Here is a 25937-nt window from a genome sequence, read left to right as displayed (position 1 = left end):
AAAAGATTTTGTTGAAAATAAAAGCCAATCATTTGTATGTGTATTTTATCTGACAGATGTTTATTGCTTTATTTTGTATAGTATTATTGGATATTTACCCAGTCCAGATGTCAAAGTGATACTGCAAGCAATCCATAATAATAATAAAAAGATTGTATTTGCTTGTTTTAGATACATAAAGACTAATAGTTCAAGAGAAATTATGTAGAGCTGTAAAATCCTTGACCATTCAGCGCTATTACAAAGTGCCACCATATTTTCGAAACATTATTAGCTAGGGATGTGCGATTATTTTTAGATCAAAATCCAGATTTTTAGGGGTATTTTTGATGACAATATTTTGCAGAGTGTGATTTATATTGGTTTTGGCTGATCTAAGCCTGTCGCAGATAAATATGAAACTAAAACCACTAGTAGGAGTCAGCAAGTCTTAATGACTTATTCACTCAATTATTCTGTCAACTAATTTGTTAAAAATATCCGATACATTAAAAAACAAGAACAAAAAAATCGAATCAATGCAAGTGACCAACTTTATCAATGACTAATTAACTCACTCAATTCATTCCAACACCACAGTGTTGCACAAGTTTTTTTCTGGTCAAGCTTTGTTTGGATTGAATTTCCATTGCAGAATAAAAATTGTATGCATATGAATGGAAGTCAATGGGGTGAATAACAGGGTTGCATCGATTATATTTATATGCTAGTGTTGAAATATTTGGTTGCACTTTAGAATAATGCTCCGATATTTAATGAGTATGCTAACATTAACTAAGCGTGAATAATCTTGTAAAGCATTTATTAATCATAGTTCAACATTAAGTAATGCATTATAAAATCAGAAGTTCTGCTTGTTAATATTAATGCACCATGAGTTAATATAAACTAACCTGAAAGAATGTTATTTAACCTAAATAACATTAACTAAGGTTAACAAAGATGAATACCATAATAAATGCCTTACGAGTAATTTATTCATGTTAGTAAATTGATGAACTCATGGACCATTATTTTAAAGCATTACCAAATATTGAACTCTGCCAAATGTGTATTCAACCAATGCTAAAAACAGTGCTTGGATGATAAAACAAGACAATTTTGTATATGTAATTTTACAAAATAAAGTTGTTAATTTACAGTTTTAATAATATAACGAATTTATATCAAAACGCCAGCTGTGCTGTCAATTTAAATTATATTTTATAAAACAAAATCTTTATAATTACTAATACAAAGTTATTTTTAAGAAGAATTTTTTTTTTTTAATCATGGAGCTAGTTATGGGATAGATTTGTTGTGAAATCCTGGCAACCCTCTTGAAAACGGCTGTTTGTTTGTTTTTACTGCGTCTCATCATCAGTATTTTCACTCTTGCTTTTGTGACATTATTTGAAAAGTGATATGAATTAAAAAGAAACTTAAACCTGGATATCTTTTGTTTTCAAAAAGGATGCTCATTCTAGTTGCAATCTAATAAAATGCATCAGCGAATGCTTTTAGACTCTCAAAATGTAACTTCGTTTGTTATAAAGTGAATAATCTCCTAAATAACATCAGACCAATGAACATCGCACACCCCTAATGTCAGAAACAGAGTAAGCTAATCCGCATGACTGTAGACATGATCTTCAAACTCCTGCTGTTGCCAGTCATCACAGATCAGAGTGCAGAACGGGCACACTTTGTGACACTGTTCGTGTTGTGCCAGTTCATCCTCGCTGATCCCAGGAAAACTCTCCCGACAGTGCTGGCACACCCTAGCCTGCACATGTGGAAAATGCAAACAGTTAAGTCATTTTGTGCTGTGTTGAAACAAAAAAATGTCATAAGTTATTACCTGTTTGTCTGTCTGTGCAGGATTTGCTGTAATGTAGAAATAAAATATTGTTTTATTTGCTCGTTTTAAAACAGATTCCAGATTTTTTTTTGTCTGAATCTTTATATTTTACTATTTTTATGATTGTTATTGTACCAACCTGTCAGTTCATCAATTTCCTCGTAGTAATGAGGGTCTGTAGATGTGTATTCAGTGGAGGCCGGTGGGCTTTGAGGTTGAGGACTAGAAATCTGATCAGACATTGCAGCAACAGATGCAACCTGGTAGTCGAATAATGCCCGACGAAGCTTATTTACTTCATCCTGCAACTCCTGGAGGTTTAAAAAAATAAAGAAATGAAATGACAAGATCTTAATAGTCAATAAATAATGATTGATTGACATGAACTCCGTAGTATCACGTTTGGTTTTAAAGGGATAGTTTTATGGTACAACAAGGTACTGGAAATATTCCTCAGAGATTTTGGTCCCTATTGACATGATAGCATCACGCAGTTGCTGCAGATTTCTTGGCTGCACTTCCATGATGCAAATCCCACGTTCCACCACATCCTAAAGGTGATCTATTGGACTGAGACATTATAACATGGTGTGTTATCCTGCTGGAAGTAGCCATCAGAAGATGGGTACACTGTGATCATTAAGAGACGGACATGGCCAACAACAATATTTAGGTAGGCTGTGGTGTTGACACGATGCCCGTCTTGTTACTAATATGGCCAAAGTGTGCTAAGAACATACAGTATCCCCCACAAAATCACGATTACATGACCACCATGAGCCTAAACCCTTGATACAAGGCAGGATAGATTCATGCTTTCATGTTGTTGATGCCAAAATCTGACCCTCAACATTCTTTGTAAAGCATAGAGACGGTTGCGTTTACTTACTTTAAATTTGCGTTAACAAGCAGTTGGACAGGTGTACCTAATAAAGTGTCAATTTCAAGGGCAAAATCATTCCATTAATAAATATAAAATTTTTAACATTAATATATGATCCAAATTCTAAACCTGACACTGGTGAATATCTCATTGAGTAAGTTGTTTAACAAGTTTCATTGTTCTGGCGAACACAAAAGAATATTTTATAAGAAATGCTTGTAGTCAGTTTGATCATTGATTTCCATAATATTTTTTTCCTACATTGGAAGTTTATAATTACCATTAGGGTTTTGGATACAAACTTTTTTAAAGGTGTCTTCTTGTGTTAAGCAGAAGAAATAAACATATACAGGTCTAGAACATGTGGAGGGAGTATAAAGGACTATTTACAATTTTGAGTGAACATTCTACTAATTACACTCATGAAAAATTTGAAGTCAGCACAATTGCTGATTTATCAATCTTTTTTATTTATATATATATATATATTATATATATATATATAATTATATATATATAATTTTTATTCAAAAAATTAGATTTTTTGGTCACACTTTACAATAAGGTTTCATTAATTAATGTTAGTTGAAGTTATAACTAACATGAGCCAATTATGAACAATACTTGTACAGCATTTATTAATCATAGATCAACATTTACTAATGCATTATTAACATCCAAAGTCATGCTTGCTAACATTATTCACTGCGAGTTAACAAACTAACAATAAACAACTTTTCATTAACTAACATTAACTAACATGAACAAATGCTGTAGTAAATGTATTGTTCATGTTAGCAAATGCATTAACTAATATTAACTTATAAAAATGGGTAACACTTTACAATAAAGTTGTATATTTATATTTGTATATATTAAATATACTAAAATATTATTTCATTTATTTATATTTTTATTCAGAATTGTCAAATTAATCTAAAGTTACTAATTTCACATTAAATACTGTTAATCCAATCCAATACATACTGTATTTTTGAATTATCCATTAATAAAAAAAAAACAGCACAGGCAGCATAACTGTTTTCAACACTGATAATAAATCTTTTTTAATTATCATAAAACCAATGCAAATTAATTAATTGCAAATGCAACAGCTATTGAATATTCAGCATTTGCATAACAGGAATCAATTACATTTTAAAATGCATTATGAAGGTGTTTTTTAAACTTTGAATATGTAACATTACTGTTTCCAATTTATGCTTTTCTAAAAAAAAAAAAAAAAAAAAGTAAACTCCAACCAACCCCAAACATTTGAAGCATTACCTAACAGTGATGTTTAATCTGTGCCAAAACAAAACAGATCACCTCATTCTTTTCCACGAGCTCCTCTCGCTCCAATCTCGATGTCTCTGCCAATTCGTAGACTTTGTTTTGCGCCTGCTGAAGTTGGGTCTGTAACAACAGAATTATGTGGAATACGAAATGAAATATTATTCACTCTCACAAAACAAAATGAAAAAGTCACAGTGCAATACCTGGATTTGACTGGTTTCCTCGTCCTCAGCCTGTTTCTGGCTCATCTCCTCCTGCTTCTTCTTCAGTTCCCTCAGTTCCTGCTCTGCTCCTTCTGCACGTCTGCAGGCTTCTTTACAGGTCTGAACTTCTGTTCGGAGCAGCCCTCTGGCCTCGGTCAGCTGAGTGAGCAGGGCCTGGATCTGTACCTGAGGAGAGATATTTCAGTTTTATATTCCTATTTTAATAATTTGTTTTGTATAATAATTTTTAATATTTAATGTTTTAAAGTTACAATATTTTAAATTTCCAAACAGACAAGCCTCACTTTGTCGTTTTCTTGGGCTCTTTGCTCTAACATGGATGTTTGTAGCGCTTTGTTTTCAGCCCTGCAGTCTTTCCTGAGCTCCTGGATTTCCATCTGCAGCTTCTCATTGTCTTTTCTGCTGCTTTGCACGTCCAGCTAAAACCGCATAAATGGCATGTTGAAGTTAAGTGCTTGTAACCTCATATAAATTTTGTTTCAGCATAATATATATGTGTGTATGAAATATATTTGTCATGTATATGTGATACACACACATACATAAAAAAAAAAAATACAAAACATTTTTGTTACACAAATTTGAAAGATTTTTATATAATGCGTACACATAATAAAAATACACAATACACACATTTATATTATGTCATAGCAAACTTTAATTTTGGATGCGATTAATCAAGATTGTCCAGCACTAACATAACGCTTGCCCTTTAATGGATAGTTTTTTTTCCATGCTTGTGATTCCCTTTGGATGAAAGTGTCTGATAAATTCATAAATGTAAATGTACACTGCAGAAAAAGACTTTTCTTTGAGTTTTTGTCTTTTTTTCTGGTGCAAATATCAGAAGTTTTTAAATCAAGAAGCATTTTCTATATATTTTCTATATATTTATATTATATTGCAGAAATGCTATCTAAAATTAAGTGAGGTTTTTTTTATTTGTTTTAGCAAAATCATCTTATTTCCAATTGAAAACAAGATTACTCATGTAAATCATGAAATGTTTTTAGAAGCAAATAATGTGAAGAGTTACATACTGTACATCATATACTGTACATGACTTTGTAGCTTTAATGCTGTGGCATTAAATATGGACATTTTAAAATGAGCAGATGAGTGTTCATTATTATTATTTTAATGTTATTTCTTTTAACATTTACAAATATATTTATATTTGACAGTTCAGAATTACATTATTTGTTCTGCTTGTTTTTGTGCCTGTGCATACTGTGCATCTGCAAACCTGTAACAGCTTGGCCTGGTCCTGTACTTTGCTGTAATTTTGTTCCATTTCTTTCAACAAGGTACTCAGTCTGGAGACAAATGACAGATGATCATTTCTACCAAATGTTTGCAAATAAAACATTCTGGCACAAGAAATTCCATAAAAAAGACTGATTTTACCGAAGGATTTCAGTGTCCTGGAGTTCAATCTGTTGCTGTAACTCAGTTCTCTCTTGCTTCAGCACAAAGATCTTTTGAACAGCTTTCTCATACTTTTCTTGAAGAGGAGTCAGTGACTGTGAATGAATTTGTTCGATAGAAGTCATACATGTTTCAATTAGACCGTTTAAATTATAGAGAAATCTTCTTTCTTTACCTCCTCTATGGCATTATAACTCTGTTCATCTGGCAGTGGTGTTTCAGGTTTATCCTTTGACTTCAAATCCTCCAAGGTGCTCTGCAGTTTAGTGTAAGGACAAAGGTATAATCACTTTATGCACTACTGAACATATATAGTGGTGTTTCGCAATGATGCTACTCCAAGAACAATGCAGTAAAACCAGTATTACCTTAACCTATTAAAAATAAAATATTAAAAGAACTAAAATTAAACAAAAATAAAAATGACAAATATTACACAAAAAAGACAACAAAGTTATATAAAAATATCAAATCACATTTAACTTAATAATAAAAAAGTTTAAAAAAAAAGAAAGTGTAAAATGCTAAAAATACTAATGCATACTATTATATATAAATAATACTAAATGAACACAACTTGATTACTACAATTACTGCCATAATTAGAACATTCTGACAAAAAATGGATACAAGGCACAAATACTTCTAACATTGACACTGCATAACAAACCTGACATGCTGTTCATTACAAAACATACATGCATATATGTTTATATATATATGTATATGTGTATATATATATATATATATATATATATATATATATATATATACATATATATATACATATATATATATATACATATATATATACATATATATATATATATATACATATACATATACATATATATATATATATATATATATATATATATATATATATATATATATATATATATATATATATACATATATATATATATATACATATACATATATATATATATATATATATACATATATATATATATATATATATATATATATATATATATACATATATATATATATATATATATATATATATATATATATATATACTGTATATATATATATATACTGTATATATACATATATATATATATATATATATATATGTATACATACAGTATATATGTGTGTGTATGTATGTGTAAGGCATGTATGATTTATTACTATTATTACTATTATTATTATTATAACTATATAATAATATAATAACTATATATTATTATATATATTATGTGTGATTTGTAGATAATGAAGGTGTGAAATGATTTTGTAATTAACTGCATGTCAGGTTTGTTCAAGACACTTCTTATATACATCATAATTATTAGCCCCCCTTTTAATTTTTTTTCTTTTTTTTAATTATTTCCCAAATTATATTTAACAGAGCAAATAAATTTTCACAGTGTGCCTTATAATATTTTTTCTTCATGGATAAAGTCTTATTGGTGTTATTTCAGCTAGAATAAAAGCAGCTTTTAATAAAAAAAAAAAAACATTTTAGGGACAAAATTATCAGCCCCTTTAAGCCAACTTTTTTTTTCGATAGTCTACAGAACAAACCATCCTTATACAATAAGTTGCCTAATTACCCTAACATGCCTGGTTAACCTAACTACATATATATATTTATTTATACACACACACACACACACACACACACACTACAGAATCAGACTAACCCTGAGTCGGCTCATCTCATGCAGTCTTTCATCCAACTCATTTCTCAGGATTGTATTTGTTTCTTTCAAGGACTCAATCTCTTTCAGGAAGTCTTCTTTCTCTTTCTCCATTATCTCTGTCTGTTCCTACTCACAAGGACAGTCAATAAAGCATTTGTTTGAATTTTTTGTGTAATCTATATATTTTTAATTTCACCATATCATACCTGCGTTGTTATAACCAGCAGGTCCTTTTCCAGACTGCAGTCCAGACTTGTTTCTTGGTTTTGAAAGCAGAATGGAGTGCTGGCTCCTTTGACATGCCCACTGCTGTCAACATAGCAGAACTGGTAAAACTCCCCATCATCCTTGGGCAGGTAGCTCTCTGAGGATGCAAAAAAAAGTGTTCATTAAAGGCTAACCTTATCTATTTACCTTACCTTACCCAGTCATCCCCATCCACCGAATTGGTTCTATAACTGTCATTCCACTCCACCAATAGCTGGTATAGTGAGAGCACTGGAGCATCATCTAAGTCAGGGGTGGGCAAACTCGGTCCTGGAGGGCCGGTATCCTGCACAGTTTAGCTCCAACTCTAATCAAACACACCTGCTTATAGATTTCTAGTGATCTTGAAGACTCTGATTAGTTTGTTCAAGTGTTTGACTAGTGTTGGAACAAAATTCTGCAGGGACACCGGCGATCGAGGATCAAGTTTGCCCATCCCTGATCTAAGTGGATGCTCCACACTAATGGTGGTGTGTGGAGAAAAACAATACTCCCAATTCCCTCACCCCCTTTTATGATAGGATTTATGTGGAACTATGCTAAAGGACTTTTAATTGGTCAATAACCGGAGTTAAAACTTACTGGTGAACAGTATGCCATTGCAAAAAGGTCTGTTTTCTTTAAAAATTAGTGATCTCCACTGGCTGAGTGATATCCATTATATAGAGGGTCTCAGATTGTACAAGAGGCACTGCATTAAATTACATTTTTCCCTGCCATGTCTTTAAAATATAAACATTTATTTTAACCCAGTATATTCAATGGAGCTTCTATGCTAACCAGCCGATTTTGACAGGCGCGTGAAAGTAAACTGCTTTTTGTCTCGTTTTATGCTTCAACAACTAAATGAATGCCAAAGTCTATTTTAACTAATTGTATTTTAATTACCTTACAATATCGATGCTGTAAAAAGAACCGTATAAAATGGAAAGAAAGTCACAATAACCGTTTACCGGAAGTTTATAAACCCTATTGTGAAGTGTCACAGTCCCCAACACTGTCAAAAACAATTCTTAAAGGCCCCTTCATTAACATATTACTGTCATAGGTATCGATATAAGTAAATTAATGAATAAAAAAAATGCTTTTTTTTTTTTCTTTAGAATCAATCATTGTTTGTGTTTTTTCTGTATAGGTTGTTAATGTTTAATTAATTGTTCATAATCCTTCCACCTCTTTTTACCATTTCATCACTTCTTCCATCTGCTTCTATCTAACGCTCACTTATCATTTAAGGAAAACTTTTAAATAGCTAATAGTCTAATAACATTTTTAAAGCTTCTTCAGACAATCTTAAAATTAATGTACATTTTTCACATTGTTTTTATAATGGTGTGATGATTTTATTAATTGAATTTAAACTTTATGAAATGGGGAAAAAATTTTTTTACCTCAATTTGTAGAATTTATTGTTAACTATTGTTTTTTATTATATAATCATTTCCTCAAAATTTATTTATTGTATTTATTTAAAATCAAGATAAATATGTTTAGTGTGAAATCAATTATAAGAACTTAGTTAAATATCAACTTGGTTAAAATAAGGCAAACTGTGAAACAATGTTATTTACTGTATGCATAAGTTTTTTTTTTCTTTTTAAAATAGCTTTTATGTGCAGTGTTGTGTCTGTATTTATGATTAATTAATGTAGCACCATTGTCCTGCAAGACACGACATTTCGTTCCTCTGTATGTCCACACATGTAACAGAATGACAATAAAGCTTGACTTAACTTGACAATATTTAGTAAAACATTTATGAGAATGAAACGCATTGAATGCATTGACAAATACTGTATATAACTTAATTTATTATTATATATTATTGTAGTAGTACTGTTTCATGCACACTATTTTCTTAAATATATTGTTTTGTTAACGTACATTCATTCATTCATTTTCTTTCCGGCTAAGTCCCTTTCGGGCTTAGTATTAATCTGGGGGTCGCCACAGTGAAATGAACCGCCAACTTATCCAGCACGTTTTTACGCAGCGGATGCCCTTCCAGCAGCAACCCATCTCTCGGACTCACACTCACTCATACACTACAGACAATTTAGCCAACCCAATTCACCTGTAATGCATGTCTTTGGAATGTGGGGGAAACCAGAGCACCTTGAGGAAACTCACACGACCGCAGGTAGAACATGCAAACTCCACACAGAAACGTTAACTGAGCCGAGCCGAGCTTCGAATCCGCGATCCAGCAACCTTTTTGCTGTGAGGCGACAGCACTACCTACTGCGATACTGTGTCGCCCTGTTTTGTTAACATATGACTAACAAATATGGGTCTCATTTAGATCATTAGATTACATCACAACAAATTTTATATGCAAATAAAATGCAGATATGATGCAAGCAAAAAAAAAAATCCATCTGATCTAAATAATACAATGACAAAATATATTTAGAAAATTTAAATGTATTTATTCTGGACAAAATTCTAAATTAAATATACCAATTTATTATTTATCTGATTATTAAGAGCCTAAACATACAGTTTAAAGTCTATCAAATCACTCCAGAGCTGGAGAAATATTAAAAGATATTTTGATATGGAAAAACTACTCTGCCAAGCAATCCTCAGACTGTTGCTCCACACATTATTACTTGCCAAGAAAGTGCACGGCAGCAAACCAAATTCTTGAGACACTTGACACATCACAAGGTCCCCTGATATAAGAGCTCTGAGTAACATAGATGTGGTGTTCTACCTTAACTAAAATAGCAGCATGACGTCCCATTCACAGCACTGATGCACCAGGAACACATCTATCATGTCCCCCTTTTTCCTTTAGGCAAACAACGACTTCTAGAGTGACTAGAGTCATTATTATTTACAATCCCATTTCTAAAAGAGTTGGGGCATTAAGAATATAGTGAAATCAATAATAAAAGTTCATTATTTTTATATTTTTATATAATTGATAAAAGTTGAAAGTATTTGTATTCAGAGGCAAGTGAGTGTTTTATAATAGATATCATAGATAGATTTTGCAGTCCAGATCTGTCTCCTAATTCAAAATGTATGGCATTTTTATAAAAAGTAGAACCACATATTCATGTTAGATTAGGCTAAACTATTGCTTGTAAAACTGAACAACTCTCAACTCCAAAAGAATTGAACACTAAAGTTTCATGGGACACACTGTTTTGAACATGCCTTTGTCCCATTCTTTTGGAGTGTATTGCCAGCATAAAAAAAGTTTAACAGAATAAAACTTATTTTGGCCAGTAGAAACGTTGGAAATCTTTGCTTTATATTTTGGTCAATTAAATGAAGGTTAAAGAGAATTATAGCTCACCCAAAACTGTAAATTCTGCCATCATTTACTCACCCTACATTTGTTTCAAACCTTAATGATTTTCCTTCTTCAGTTAAACACAAAAGAAGATATTTTAAATAATGTTGGAAACATGTAACCATTGACATAGTATTTCTTTGTTTACTATATGGAAGTCAGTAGTTACAGGGTTTCAGCTTTCTTCAAAATTATCTTACACAAATAAAATATATTTAAAATATCTTCTGTGTTCAGCAGATAAAAAATGTGAAAAATGTATGAGGAAGGTTTTTGAGACCTCTGACATGTATGCAGTCTCAGTTTGTGTCAGAGCGAAACACGGAAAAGGAGAGTGAGAGAGAGAGAGGTATTTCATACCTTTGAAAATCACTTGTTCAGGTTTAGCTTGGTCCAGGTGAGGGGCTTCCACCCAAACATAGTTATAATATTGTTGTGCTGAATTCCAACCAACCTGGAGCATTTCAAAAACTAAATTAAACACCATTGAAAGCAATATGGCAACTTTATTCACAATAAAATGCAAAAGGGGTCTTAAAAAGTACAATCCACAACAAATATGACATCACAAAATATGATGATCAGTAATCGATTAAAGTAAGTGTCTGTTATTGATTACTTACCTTGTAGATACCGATCCAGTCCCTCGGATTGGGCTGCAGGTCTCCGGTCGTGAACCGGCAGGTCACGGCAGTGTTCGGCGGGTATGACGGAGGAACATCGTTAAAAACTACCTGGGAGAATGACGAGGTCTCCATTATAACAATCGATTCTTCCTCCGTTCTGTCGCTCATGGCGGGGTTTATGGAGGGGAGCTGTCACCTTTTAGTGGGTCAAAAGATTATTTTAGTCAAAAGATATAGGTAATGTCCGGTTTGTCTCCGTTGAAGTTATTTTCACTTTCATTTTTGCGTGAATACGTTTTTACGCTTTACGTAACTAACACAAACATAAAAGACAAATATCATCAACTGACAACATGCTTGGTTAGGTTTGATTATGTTACATCGGCGCGTAACGCCTTAATTAATAAGTTAGGTAGCCTAACTTAAACATTTTAGATCCAGCTTGTAATCTTGAAAAAAATTACTTTAAACTGTGGGCAAACTCACTATTTACCTTGTTTAGCCTACTAACGTTACTCGTGTTATTATGCGATTTATAAACGTTGACAATAAACAACTTCCAGATATAAATAGTTACCTGAACCTCCTTCGGCCGCAGTCCTGTTCGACAGGCTGTCAGAAACACGACTGTTTCTATAAATGAAACTGTAGAGTAAACAGAACCAACTGGGAGATGTAGTTCACTTCTGAGCACGGATTGAGCTCTAGTGTTTAAAGGAGAGAGTGATGGGGATTCCCGTGTACTATGTCATACAGGGTCTGAAATATGGACAGAGAATAGCTCTCAAACTATTATTTTCTAATTATTATGTTAAAACATTATATTATTATATTGTGCTGTTACAATAATTTATGAATACTACATCGCTATGAATAAGAGTCAATAAAATAATTTTTACTTTTTTAGCAATAGGCAAAAAAATGTTACGAATTATTTATTTCTGCTCTCATCAAAGGATCATAAAGAATCCTGTTTTTGCACAAAAAAAAAAAAAAACAACAACAACCACTGACACCTTTAGTAGGAACAATAAATACTTAGAAGTGAGTATTGTCAAATCTGGTTACCCATTCTCAAAATTGACCCTTCGCTTTTAAGTGTGGTTCATTCACTCCCCCATTTTCTATTCCTGCTGGGACTGGGAATCAACTCTTCCCCATACCCACCCACACCCACACACACACCCGCACCCGCACACTTAATGTATTTACACACACATTTATTATAAAAAGGAATTTACAAGAATTTCCTGAGAAAATACACAAAGGACTGAAGGAAATAATGCCATATGTTTTGGAAAAAAAACATCCCAAAAATCTGCTTATAGTTGAAATTTCTGCAGGGACTGATAGATCACCATTGGTATGTGCTGGAACAGGATGAGTCTAGATAAGTGGTTTGTTTGGAGCAATTATGTACAAATATCTATACAAAACTGATTTTTTTACAAATCAAATTGCATCTATTTTAACAATTGCACCAAACAAACCAAGTGCATCATACAGATTGACTTGCTTTACAAAGCAAGCATTCAATATGACACTTGCTAATAAATGAAGGAGGGAAAGATACTACAGAACAATCAAATATATAATATGTACTTTATTTTAAAAAAAAGACAATTTTACACCAGAATGACTGAAATGTGGCAGTTAGTCCTCAGTGAAAGCAGATAAACTGCACTATTGGTGACTTTAACTGTTGGTCAAGAAAAGGCACCAAGACTGAGGCACTGAACAAATAACTGTACATAAGCATTTCTTAAAAATGCATGTCTTAACTTGGACAGAGCACAAAACGAGGTAAAATACACAAGTGAATGCAACATCATGATGAGAAGCAGTATTCTGAATGGTAGTTACTAAAATTCAAAGCAGAGTATAAAATTAGTTTATTATATATACACAGATGACCTATTTTTGCCATTTTTATTGGATTCCAAGTGTGAAATGGCATAAATCACAAACACACAAAACAAAAGACATCTTATAAACATATTAGGGCAAATATGAATAGGCCATCCCTCTTGAGCTCGAACTTGTCTCCAAAAAAAGGTTTTATATATTAGGAATCTCATTAGCATTTTCTTTTTTACTTAATCTACCCACATGAGATCATGCTTTAGTGTTGAATTCTGCCAAATAAAGTCCACCAAGTTTTAAATCCAGTCTATATAGTAATGATGTAATACAAAAGGTTTTTACCATGTAACTTTTTAAAATTTCCAAGCAGTGCAGCTAATATTTTCATGAAAAACATGTCCTTTGCAGGACAAAGCAGCCTAAAACAACAGATTAACACTTAAAAACTCCAGAAAATGTAGCTACCATAAAAAAAAAAGAGTCACCAATAAAGGTCATGTGAACACATGGGCATGTTTGAAGGCAAAGGGACTTCAGGAGAACATTTTAGAGAACAAAACCCAGTGCTTGGTGGGTAGAAAAGTCTATTAAAGAAAAAAAAAAAAACATTGTTAAAATAAAGTAATTATTAAAAAAAACAATACAACTATATCACAGTTCACCTCAATTACTTGCATAAAGTTATAGTAATATATATATATAGTAATACATAGTAATATATACATATTAAATTTATTTGATTGGACTCACCAAGAGAAACTGATAGCCAGGCAAATGGCTATTATAAGAAGTAAAACAGCAAGGCACACTGCAATATATATCTTTTTCTGTGAACAAGACAAGACAGAATGTTGTGAAGACACTTTGTTTTATTTTAGAAGACCTCAATGTATCATCATGAGCCGGAGTATTATTTAGTTAACTCTAAATAGCTCAATAGGCATTTTGACTTTTTAAATGAACCACCAAGGACTACTTTTTCTTCTAATAATCTCTTTCTATTATTTCTATTGATGAAATAAAGTCACCTCCCAAAAGATCGGAGTCATTGAAAATATATAAAATATTTATGCTTTTTTTCCCTCACAATTTTCCATAACATAAAATTAAATAACAAAATAATTTAACAATCATTCTGTCACAACTTGAATTGAAATTACAACAAAATCTCAATATGAAAGTTAAGCGTGTTAGAAAGTCATTAAACTTAACTGTTTCAGAATAAAAATGCCTAACTTGTCAACAGAATTGTGGAGTTTGGTGTTTATTTTATACAGTCCAACTTTAAGTCTGTACTGCTCTATAAGAGACCAGCCGCAAAGATCAATCCTCTTTTTCAGCTCCAGCCATCATGTAGAAGGTAGCAGAATATCAAAGCCCAGTCTGCTAAAGGGTAATGGCTGATGCCAGTTTGTTTGAGAAAACCTTTTGATCTGTTAGGAAGTTAGGGTTATGAACTGTATTTTATTTTCTTATATTAGAATAGTTAAGGTTTACATTCAAAATTAAGCAGTTTGGTTTTAGTATTCTAGACTTGTCAGCTCCTAAACTCCTAATAAGTTTGTAATTTCATATTTTCTTTGTCTTAGATTTGGTGTTGGTGTTGTGCACCTCTCCTACAAATTACTGAAAAACTCAAACTTTGGGATAAAATAAAATCAATAAAAAGAAAGAACGATATCTTGCAACTGAGAACTCAGAATTTCAAAAGTCAGAATTGTTATATTTAAACTTAGAACTGCAAAAAAAAAAAAAAAAAAAAAAGAAAGATGCTAAACTTTTGCCAATCAAAATGACAAATTGAACAGGAAATGGCGTTTTTTATTGCTGACTCACCTTCTGCACTTTTTTTGATGTTTTTACAGCAGCCTCTGTTTCTGCAACCGCCTTTTCCACATAGTCATGGGACATTTTAATGTTCGACTCAATTCGGTCCACCATCTCACCCTGAAAAGTAAAAAATTGGAAAGAAACAGTTGGAATGAGTTTTTATTATTGTTTTTTGAATTGACTGGACATAAATGATCTGTAAATATAGCCGGTGTGTTCATCTCACCTGTGCTTCCACCTCCATTGCAAGGTACTGAAACATGTCATGTAGCTCTTTGATGCTTCTCTCCAGTTTGATGATCTCATCGTGTCGTGACTCGATCTCATTTAAAGCTTGTCTGGTAGCTTTTGCATCATTCAAAATCTGGGAAAATAATATTACATTTTTATAGCAGCAATAAAGACACTAAACATTACTTGTGAGGTGAACACAGAACACAATGGTGAAATGTTTCATGATGATGATGCTTTCTTTTCAGGCAAAGGGCGTTAAGGGATTTAAAAAAAAAAAAAAAATGTGCTGATGGGTAAAAATCACTGTAACCAATCTGTGAAAAGGGAAGTGGAAATCTAGAAAGGAGGTACAGAGAATCAGATGCATTTACTCTAAGAATGCTTTTAATGATGTTGACAAAGCAGACTTGTTTTTATCTGAAATACAATTGTCTAAAAGTAGTTATGAAGATGTCCTGGATCTTTAGTTTTAACTGTACACTTTACTTTGCTTACTTATATAGCATTTTTCCCACTAAATCAGGGCACAGAAAATGCAACTGAAATCTCATTATTTATTATATATTATTTGATCACATTCTAATTGGACAAACAGGTTAATCAACATCATCAAAAACATGTTTTTTAACATAATCAAAAAACACATTTGTTCCAAAGAGGACCTTACCAAAATGAAATATCCATTTCCAGAGAAAGCAAAAGAAAAGACTTTAAAAGTGACTTCAAGAAATCAGAAGACTGCAGTCAAAAATATCACTCTGTTGTAGAGCTGCACAATTAATCGCTAAAAGAATTATAGATTCGAAAACCCATGTAAGCTTATTCTTTAGTTATTATTATGTCATAAACTTTTGCATTACATGTTATTATGTTGGAATCATACATTGGAGGATTGCAATCTCAATGTTAAAAAGTAAAGTAAAAAAAGGTAAGTTTTATTTAGATCAGCCTGAATTGTGCAGCTCTACTTAGTAGTGAGCCGTTTTATTCAAGGAGTCCCATTATGTTTTTACATGATGCTCTCAGGAGCTAAAAAATCCCTGAAGCTTCAGCTCAAAATATCTCAAACATCATTTATTACAATGCTGTACATCAGGGGTGCCCAACACTGTTTCCGGAGATCTACCTTCCAGCAGACTTCAGCTGCAACCATGATCAAACAAACCCGTCTTTAATTACCAAGTGCTCCTTCAGATTCTACTTAGTTGAGTTAGTGGTGTTTAATCAAGATTCGAGTTAAACTCTGCAGGAAGGTAGATCTCCAGGAACAAGGTTGAGCACCCCTGCTGTACATCCTTTTTGAATGAAAGCTAAAACATGCTGCCTTTTTCTTTAAATGCAAATTAGATGCATCTCCCTGACTCCATTTTAAGAAGTGGGCAGTGCTATTACAGCTTGTGCATCAAACACCATGTTAACAAAAAACACATCTATACATTTTAAAGCCTTGTCAATTTAAACACCTGGGGGCAATTTACCAAAAGTGTTTGATACGTGAACTTAAAACAATTAAGACTGAATTATTTCAGAAGTAAATTTGAACTATCTTACATAATTATATATCTTATCTACAGATAGGTAATTTGTTCGACAATCCACTCTTGGGTTTGATACCAAGCAATCAACACTGCACGGCTAATGAGTCTGAGTTAGAATATAGAAAACAACAATCAAAAAATGAAACGTTAACAAAATATGTTGTGCAGCAGTCTGTAATTACTAGTCTGTATTAAAGTGTTTTGTCATCGAAATGTAACATCTTCAGGGTCCTTTAATAATCTAACTTTGTTCTTCATTTTTGTTAACTTTGTTCTTTTAAACTTTGTTCTTCATTTTCAAACAAAAAAATGTAACCTTTATTTATATATATATATATATATATATATATATATATATATATATATATATATATATATATATATATATATATATATATATATATATATATATATATATATATATATAAATAATCGGGTCCTAGAGTGAAAATATATTTATAGAACAAGGCAAAGTTTACCACTGCTAGAAGATGGGTCAAGGCTACAAAGTTCTAAAAAGACTGCTTATGGTGGTAAAAAATAATTAATTTGAGATTTTCTTTCATGCTCAGAAACTTTACACACTAAAGAATATTAAGTGTGAAAGGTACAATAGGACTTCTTTAAGGTAGAAACTAAGAAATTAATAACTTCAAGACTTACAAAAACACACACACAAATCACTCACATTTTGTGTGAAAACATCTGTTTGTCCACTTTCAAGCATAGTTTCAAGCTCGTCATCTGACACACTGTTTCCAGCTGCAAACAAAACAATGTGAGTAAATATTGTATGCTAAAAACTACTACATATTATACTGCATGAAATGATTATAAATGTTACGACCAGATGTCCTGCTTAATTATTTTAATCAGTGAAACGTTTGTTTTATTTTATTGTTTGATGAATGGAATGTTTAATGACTCAGAAAAGACACACACGACAGATAGAATGACAGACACAAAATAAGACTGAAAAAAATGACAGAAAAAACAATAGAATGAGAATTACTGGACAACAGAAAAAAATAATAGAAATTTATACAAATACAAATAGAAAAATCTGATAAAATTATCCATATAACAATGAATAATAAACAGAAAAAAAAGAATAGAATGAAAACAAGAGAACACGAACAACAACAGAACAGAAAATAGATAGACCACTAGAAGAACCATAGAACAAAAGCAAGCAAGATAACAAACAAAACAAACAAACAGAATGGGAAATGGCAGTTAGAAGGATCAACAATTAATAAAACATCAGAGAGATGTTCAGCACCAATTTACTTGCTAGTAATTTGAATGTTACATGTGATTTAACCTGATAGATGTTGTAACTATAAACACCTTTAAATAAATCTCTCATAAAACAGGTTATGAAGGCCAAAATGCTAATTGTGCTATTTATATCCGAGCATTGATAATTATTTTCAAAAATAAAATAAAGCAACTAAATTAATAGTTGGTCAATCATGGACTTTAAAATTACCAATAAATATTATTTCATATTTAATATTTACTATATTTAATATTATAAACATTGTATTATTTCTAATATTAGTTCTATGCAAGAAATATATCTCTTTCTCTCTCTGCATCATTAAAACAAAAAGTGGGAAAGGTTGTTGTAATATTAATAATTTAATTTATATCAAACCAATGCCAATTTACTTTAAGAAAAAAGAAGCAACTTCAGCACTTTGGCCCTTTTCTGTATAGAAAAAAACACAGCAGCTTGACTTCAATAGTGTGTGTACAATGGTTTTGAACCATCATTTCTGTGTAATACTACACTCCAAGCTGACTCCAAAAGATTGGCACCAATAGCCGCTTTTCCACTATCGCGCCTAAAGCGAGCGAGCCAGGGCGAGCCAAGGCCAGTCGCGTTTCCACCGTCACTTCCGGGGCCTAATCGGCCCAAATCGGGGCTTTCTTGGGGCTACTGAATACCTTGGGCCAAAGAGGGCCAGCTTCAGGGCGGAGTGAAAGGAGAGGCGGGCACAGTTTTCCGATCGCACATGAGTACATGCGCCAAACACATAAACAAATAAATAAATAAGGGAAAGAAACATCTGAAACAAATTACAGGCTGGGGTCTTTTTGCGTATGATCGCCCTTATGTTTCTCTTTTTAATGTAAGGCTGTTATATAAAATAATAAAGTAGTTTTAATTTATAAATGACTTTTCTTTGCTGCATCCTCCTTGATGTTTCAATAACGCATAATAATCTTTACACCATATTAAAGACACAGCAGACAGTAAAGGTTTTCGAGAGTTTCAGTCAAGTTTAAAAGGTGCGTTTGTGCGCGTTTAAATGCCTGTGTGTGTGTGTGTGTGTGTGTGTGTGTGTGAGACTGAGGAAAAGAGCACTCCCTTCACAGCTCTGTTGATGCCGCGAGCAGATTTTTCTTTTCTTTGCTATTGTTTTTATTTATTTTGGAGATAATACACTATATGAATACAACAGAAAGACATTAAACTTTAGAAATTTCGTGTCCACATTTGTAGGCTCAAAACAATAGTGTCATATAGATAAAATAGCCTAAGTTATAATGAAATAATTTAAAGAATTACAAATATCATATAATAAAATCACATTAAATAAATAAACCAATATAAAACTAACAAAAGCTAGCTATAACAATTAGGCACAATATCAAACTGTTTTAAAGCCATATTAAACTTTCATTTTTCAAAAGCCTGTCTGAAAAAAAAGATTTGAGATATTTTCTAAAAACAATAAACACCGGAGAATGTTCTAAATATTGTTTATAAAGTATTTGGATACGATGATATTAATCAAATCATGCAAACACAGCATTTTCGGGGTGAGTGAAAGCAAAAACTAGGCAACCTTTTTTTCTGTCTGCAGCTGCGCAGCACTTTTTTGACGCATCGGGGAAAATTGCAAGTTCAAAATGTGTTCTGTGTCCTCAAACAAGTGTGTATGTTTTTATATGACGTGGTAAAATTAAAAAAGGAAATTTTAAGTACATAAAGAGCTTAGTGCATAGCTGCTGAGCGCAACGAAATATAGGCTATTTTATTACGTACTGCTCTTATGTGCCGAAACACTTAACACTTTCCTTTACTTAAGATATGATAAGCAACATCTTTAAATAAAGGGAATCACCTAAGTGTCATAAAAGCCTATATGGAAAAGTTCATGTTTCAGTTCTCTCCAGAGCATTTGGGATGAATGTTGGACATCGTCTGTCTAACTGAGGATGTCATAAAATACATTTTATATCGAGTTATTAACGGAGAATTTTATATATGGGGTTTTATATTATGGATGTGTGCGCTCCCTGCGCTGGGTCCCTTCGTTAGTGGCAAGACCACTGGATTTCGATGCCAACAGTCGGTCAGCGAGTAAATGAATACGATGAATGAGAACACACAGGCATGTGTGTACAGGGAGTGCAGAATTATTAGGCAAATGAGTATTTTGACCACATCATCCTCTTTATGCATGTTGTCTTACTCCAAGCTGTATAGGCTCGAAAGCCTACTACCAATTAAGAATATTAGATGTGCATCTCTGTAATGAGAAGGGCGCAAAATAACTGCCAAAGAACTGAGAAAATCAAGCGTGCAGCTGCCAAGATGCCACTTGCCACCAGTTTGGCCATATTTCAGGTCTGCAACATCGCTGGAGTGCCCAAAAGCACAAGGTGTGCAATACTCAGAGACATGGCCAAGGTAAGAAAGGCTGAAAGACGACCACCACTGAACAATACACACAAGCTGAAACGTCAAGACTGGGCCAAGAAATATCTCAAGACTGATTTTTCTAAGGTTTTATGGACTGATGAAACGAGAGTGAGTCTTAATGGGCCAGATGGATGGGCCCGTGGCTGGATTGGTAAAGGGCAGAGAGCTCCAGTCCGACTCAGACGCCAGCAAGGTGGAGGTGGAGTACTGGTTTGGGCTGGTATCATCAAAGATGAGCTTGTGGGGCCTTTTCGGGTTGAGGATGGAGTCAACTCCCAGTCCTACTGCCAGTTTCTGGAAGACATCTTCTTTAAGCAGTGGTACAGGAAGAAGTCTGCATCCTTTAAGAAAAACATAATTTTCATGCAGGACAATGCTCCATCACACGCGTCCAAATACTCCACAGCGTGGCTGGGGAGAAAGGGTATAAAAGAAGAAAAACTAATGACATGGCCTCCTTGTTCACCTGATCTGAACCGCATTGAGAACCTGTGGTCCATCATCAAATGTGAGATTTACAAAGAGGGAAAACAGTACACATCTGAACAGTGTCTGGGAGGCTGTGGTTGCTGCTGCATGAAATGTTGATGGTGAACAGATCAGAACACTGACAGAATCTATGTATGGCAGGCTTTTGAGTGTCCTTGCAAAGAAAGGTGGCTATATTGGTCACTGATTAGTTTTTGTTTTGTTTTTGAATGTCAGAAATGTATATTTGTGAGTGTGGAGATGTTATATTGGTTTCAGTGGTAAAAATAAATAATTGAAATGGGTATATATTTGTTTTTTGTTAAGTTGCCTAATAATTATGCACAGTAATAGTCCCCTGCACACACAGATATCCCCCTAAAATAGCTAAAACTAAATACAAACTAAAAACTACTTCCAAAAATATTCAGCTTTGAAATTAATAAGTTTTTTGGGATCACTGAGAACATGGTTGTTGTTCAATAATAAAATTATTCCTCAAAAATACAACTTGCCTAATAATTCTGCACTCTCTGTATAGACATACATTGTACTGCTGTACAGTAACATGTCATTTGTTTGTTTTGGTTGTCCTAATTTTAATAGTTTCGTAATCATGTGGTGTGCTTTATCTGCCTGATTCCTGCTGAAGTGGGCGGATTGGGTGACGTTCGATTAGGAGGATGTTCTGAGGGCTGGGTTTGCATGACGTGCTGCGAGCTACTAGCCCGACAGTGGAAACGCGACATGATTTCGGCCTCACTGCTCAACCTCCTGGGCTATTGGCCCGACCTGGCCCGATAAAAGCCCTGGCTCGCACTGGCCCGATAGTGGAAATGCGGCTAATGAAACCCAACTGTTTCGTCACTTTGCATAGGTTCTTGATGGACCCAAAAATCTGCGAGTAACCATACCAAACAGACGAAAGCTCATTGAAATGATAGCCGCGTTCTGTGCCTGCGCAACAGTCTGATAATCTAATAATTCATATCATTGCATTATTGTTGGAAATATTTGAGAAATTTATTGAAATTACATCCAGCCTTTTAGTGTTCCTTCTTGACTTGAATTGTTTACCTGCTACAACACTTCGTGACCTTAGAATTATAAGGTTCTATCTGACATTTTTGTCAAAATTGAGCTATTGACATATTCTAATTAAATGACAACTTACTAACATCATGGTATGTTCTTCATTAGTTGTTTACATGTTAAGACTTTTTAATTAAAAAAACAAATGGAATGCAAAAACTTTGAAGTTCAATATTTCAAAATCATTCAGAATGCAGATAGAACCTTATAATTCCAAGGAGACGACTTATCTATGTCACACGCGTGCTCTGATTCGTTCCTGAATAACCAGTCAGTGTACTCTCTTCAGCTTATGGTCTGACATCGATTCTAGACACTGAATCAGGCCATTGAACAATGTTAACCCGGCGAGAGTCGACACGTAGAATACACCAAACCAACTAGCCTGATCAACGGACAGACAAAGTCCAACAGCAGACCATTGGCTTGGTGTGTCCCAGGCCTTACAGTGCATTAAAAAGATGGCTTTGTAAGAATGCTAATAAGATCAATGAAAAAAAGCACAGCAGAATAAGCACATACTGATTTTGAGTTGTCTTTTAATCCTCTCCACATTTCGGTCTCTGTATTGGGCTTGAATTGTATTACAGCGACCCATCAGTTCCAGGAATTCACGGGACAAAACACCATGCTTTCAAAAAATGATGAGGAGACATACAAGATCAGATTATTCTCAGGCAAAACAACACTGTTTAAGTTTAATTATTTATTAAAACATGAAATATAAAAGCAACTGACCTGAGTTCTCCTCATTCTTACATTCACTGGGATATATTTTTCTTCAACTTCCAATTTCTTAGGTTCAAGACCTATGATGTAAATGAAGTGATTAATTTTTCACATTTGTTAGGTTGAGCAGAAAAGTTTGATTGTCAAAAAAAAAGCTTCATTTATAAAATTTTATTTATCAGTCTCACTTTTTAATTTCTTTTGGATCTGGCTGGCCATCCCTTTGATGTCTTCTCTGAGTGACTGCAGTTCCTTTTTCATACCTGTGCTCAAAGAAAAATATAATTTACTCATTCACTCACTATCCTTTAACTTACTCTCTTCATAATTATTAATTAATACACACACACAACATAAGATTATGTAAATGAATAATAAAAAACCCAAGTGAAAGCTAAATTACTTACTGTCCTCTGGAAGTGCAACTCCTAGCACTGTTTTCTGCTTGTTCTCCAATTCGGAAACCTTTCTCTTAAGAGTTTCAAGTCCCTCTCGAATCTCCTGAACCTACATAGAAAAAAGAAAATATATTTTTATGTCAAGTTTCAATGCAAACTTTCCAAGCACAAATGTTATGGAATTCAAGTGACCCAAATGTAATTTATGTGTAATGTTTGACATTACATGAAGTTTGCACAAACACTAAACAGCTTCATTCCTTTATTACTGTTTGCATGTGCATGTTCCTAATCTACGGTGGTGGAGAGAGAGCTCAAATGTACTGTAAGCTAAGATATGCATATAGAAAAACCAAACTAAGAAAATGTGTTCATTCGTTTGACAATATGTGTAAGCAAATTCTCACAACACATGCACATATGCAAAGAGCACATGACAGAAATGTGTCAGGGAACCCCAAAAGAGACAAACCCAGCTACTTCCTGTTTAGAGCCTGTCAGGGTTGCTGTCTGATGGTTATTTTAATGTCCTGGTCGTAAGGTTCCTTGTTGTTTGTACATTTTTTGCATTAATAATTGATAAAAAATGCTTTTTTATTGGTGTTTTTTGTTGGTGCAGTACATTTGAGCGCTCTCAGCCACCGTACTAATCAGTATTTGTGAGAAACCTGCAGTGTAGAAAATCACAGTTCAGAATTGCAGGATTTCTAAATTATATTATACAAGAACCAACAATACACACTTCAGTTCAAAAATCATTAATTACAGAAACAACATGCTACTTCTGTACAGATCCCTAAAACTAGTGCATAAAAGTATTGAAAGTTGCAGTTAAAATGAGAGCAATCGTGCTACAATGACCTTTTTAAAGAAAGCTTCATTTTCTTTGTCTTCATTTGCTGAGGTTCCAGATCCAGGCTTTATCATTAGAGCTACGGTTTCTTCATCTTCATCTGAGGCATCAGCAGTCTAGTAAAAGAGTACACAATACGACACTGAATATAGTTAAGAATATTGTTATTAATAAATTTTTATATTGTATGTTATCATATTTTAAAAATATTACCACCATACAAAGTGCAAGACAGTGTTTCTGCAGCTTAGATAAAGGTAAATAAGGTTAGCAAAATATCTATTTTAAATAATACCTCAAAGTTTAAAAAAAAGTAAACAGATCTGTTATTTCTAAACTTACAAAAAAAAGTCAAAACTGAATAGCCATTAAAAATGTTACTCTTCTCATCACATTACAAAAAACATCTTCCACTATATTCGTCGTTTTGCAAATGTGTGAAAGTCTTAAATCAAGATATATTTTACATTTACTTGACATGTTTTATGAAAAATATATATTTGAATTTAATTAATTTAGGATTACACAAAAAGTAGCTTTAAGGAAAAACACGTTAACATGACAGATAGTGTGTTTTATTGTGTGTGAATTTATTAACATTATAGTTTTTTTGCTTTTACAGGAAAACGAAGTAAAAACCATATACAGGAGATTCATATTTTTCAGTATGTGCAACATTTAGTGTAAAAACTTTGTGAAATTAACCCTTTGTGACTCTCTTTGGGACATTTAAAGGTATTTGTTTGTCGAAAGGCAAATGTAGTCCCACAGAAGAAACTGCAACAACACAATTACGTGAAAAAACAAACGGATGATAATAAACCTTTATTGCCGAGCGAATGACAGTGTATTAATAATAATACAACTAAAAGTTAAGTACCAATTCAACGCTTAACTTTCTTGTGAGAAAAACTAAAATCAATATTCAAATGCAACCATTCATGGCAGCTGTATTTATTTGTAGGCTAAATAAAGTTACACCCCGTTTACCCAAGAGCGCTGGTGCTGCAAGAGGGTGTTAGCCTACCGTTCGTGGACTTTAACCATATATTTTTCCAACACAAGAAAATAAGCCACACAACTATAGATTGTGACTCGTTACAATCCTTGAAGGAGTTAATAAATCGCAGTCGAGCCAGTGGTGACAGTAGTTACATCCGCTGAATAACATTAGCCCGTTAGCCAGTTAGCCGGTTTCCTGCGTGCACTGCCCTGAAATTACTCACATTGCCCAGTTCTTTGGTCCGGTCCCGCATTTTCGATGTATTTTATGGCCAGCTCAGATGAAATGTTCCCGTTTTTAAGAGGTGTAGCTCATCTGTCTCCTGACCATAAACTTGCAAAACTCACAACAGATAAGAGGGAGTTTCCATTGAAAGTCACATTTCACGCCAGCCAACTTCCACAAATAACTTTCAGAGCAGAATATTGATGGACGCTGAGAGATGCTGTGTATATCTATGCTATATGGATAAACTCTGGTTATGTTTAGAGATCAGTGTGGGGCGATGTCGCTGTATATGACTTTACCGTTTTCTTCTTCTCTATCAGTTTGCGGATGTCTGACAAATCCGTCAAGGCTCTTACTGCCCCCTACTGAGCGACACGACTGAGGCTATTTAAGGAAGCCAATTTCCGCCAGAGAATAACAGTTTTTATCTTTTCCCGCTTTT

General features: G+C 33.3%; 2 protein-coding genes across 2 annotated transcripts; both read right to left on the bottom strand.

Moving 5' to 3' along the window:
• Nucleotides 1-1255: 1255 nt before the first annotated feature.
• Nucleotides 1256-12182, bottom strand: calcoco2 (calcium binding and coiled-coil domain 2). Its single transcript, NM_001020741.2, has 14 exons — nt 12119-12182; nt 11539-11737; nt 11276-11369; nt 7551-7708; nt 7345-7470; nt 5847-5927; nt 5651-5766; nt 5490-5559; nt 4528-4662; nt 4223-4408; nt 4053-4139; nt 1980-2151; nt 1841-1866; nt 1256-1765 (listed from the first exon to the last, which is right to left on the bottom strand). Exons 2-14 carry the CDS (start codon nt 11707-11709, stop codon nt 1604-1606), a joined length of 1584 nt encoding a protein of 527 aa, NP_001018577.2. The 5' UTR covers nt 11710-11737; nt 12119-12182; the 3' UTR covers nt 1256-1603.
• A 947-nt stretch (nt 12183-13129) lies between these two features.
• Nucleotides 13130-25674, bottom strand: stx4 (syntaxin 4). The gene is given in 11 exon segments (NM_200221.1): nt 13130-13988; nt 14155-14231; nt 15241-15351; nt 15461-15598; nt 17695-17768; nt 22807-22915; nt 23023-23093; nt 23202-23276; nt 23421-23520; nt 24273-24380; nt 25491-25674. Coding segments are annotated over 11 exon segments (894 nt in total). The 5' UTR covers nt 25521-25674; the 3' UTR covers nt 13130-13987.
• Nucleotides 25675-25937: the final 263 nt, after the last annotated feature.

This window comes from Danio rerio, chromosome 12, assembly GCF_049306965.1.
Source record: "Danio rerio strain Tuebingen ecotype United States chromosome 12, GRCz12tu, whole genome shotgun sequence".
In the NCBI taxonomy this organism is placed as follows: Eukaryota; Metazoa; Chordata; class Actinopteri; order Cypriniformes; family Danionidae; genus Danio; species Danio rerio.
This window is presented reverse-complemented; position numbering and strand designations above follow the sequence as displayed.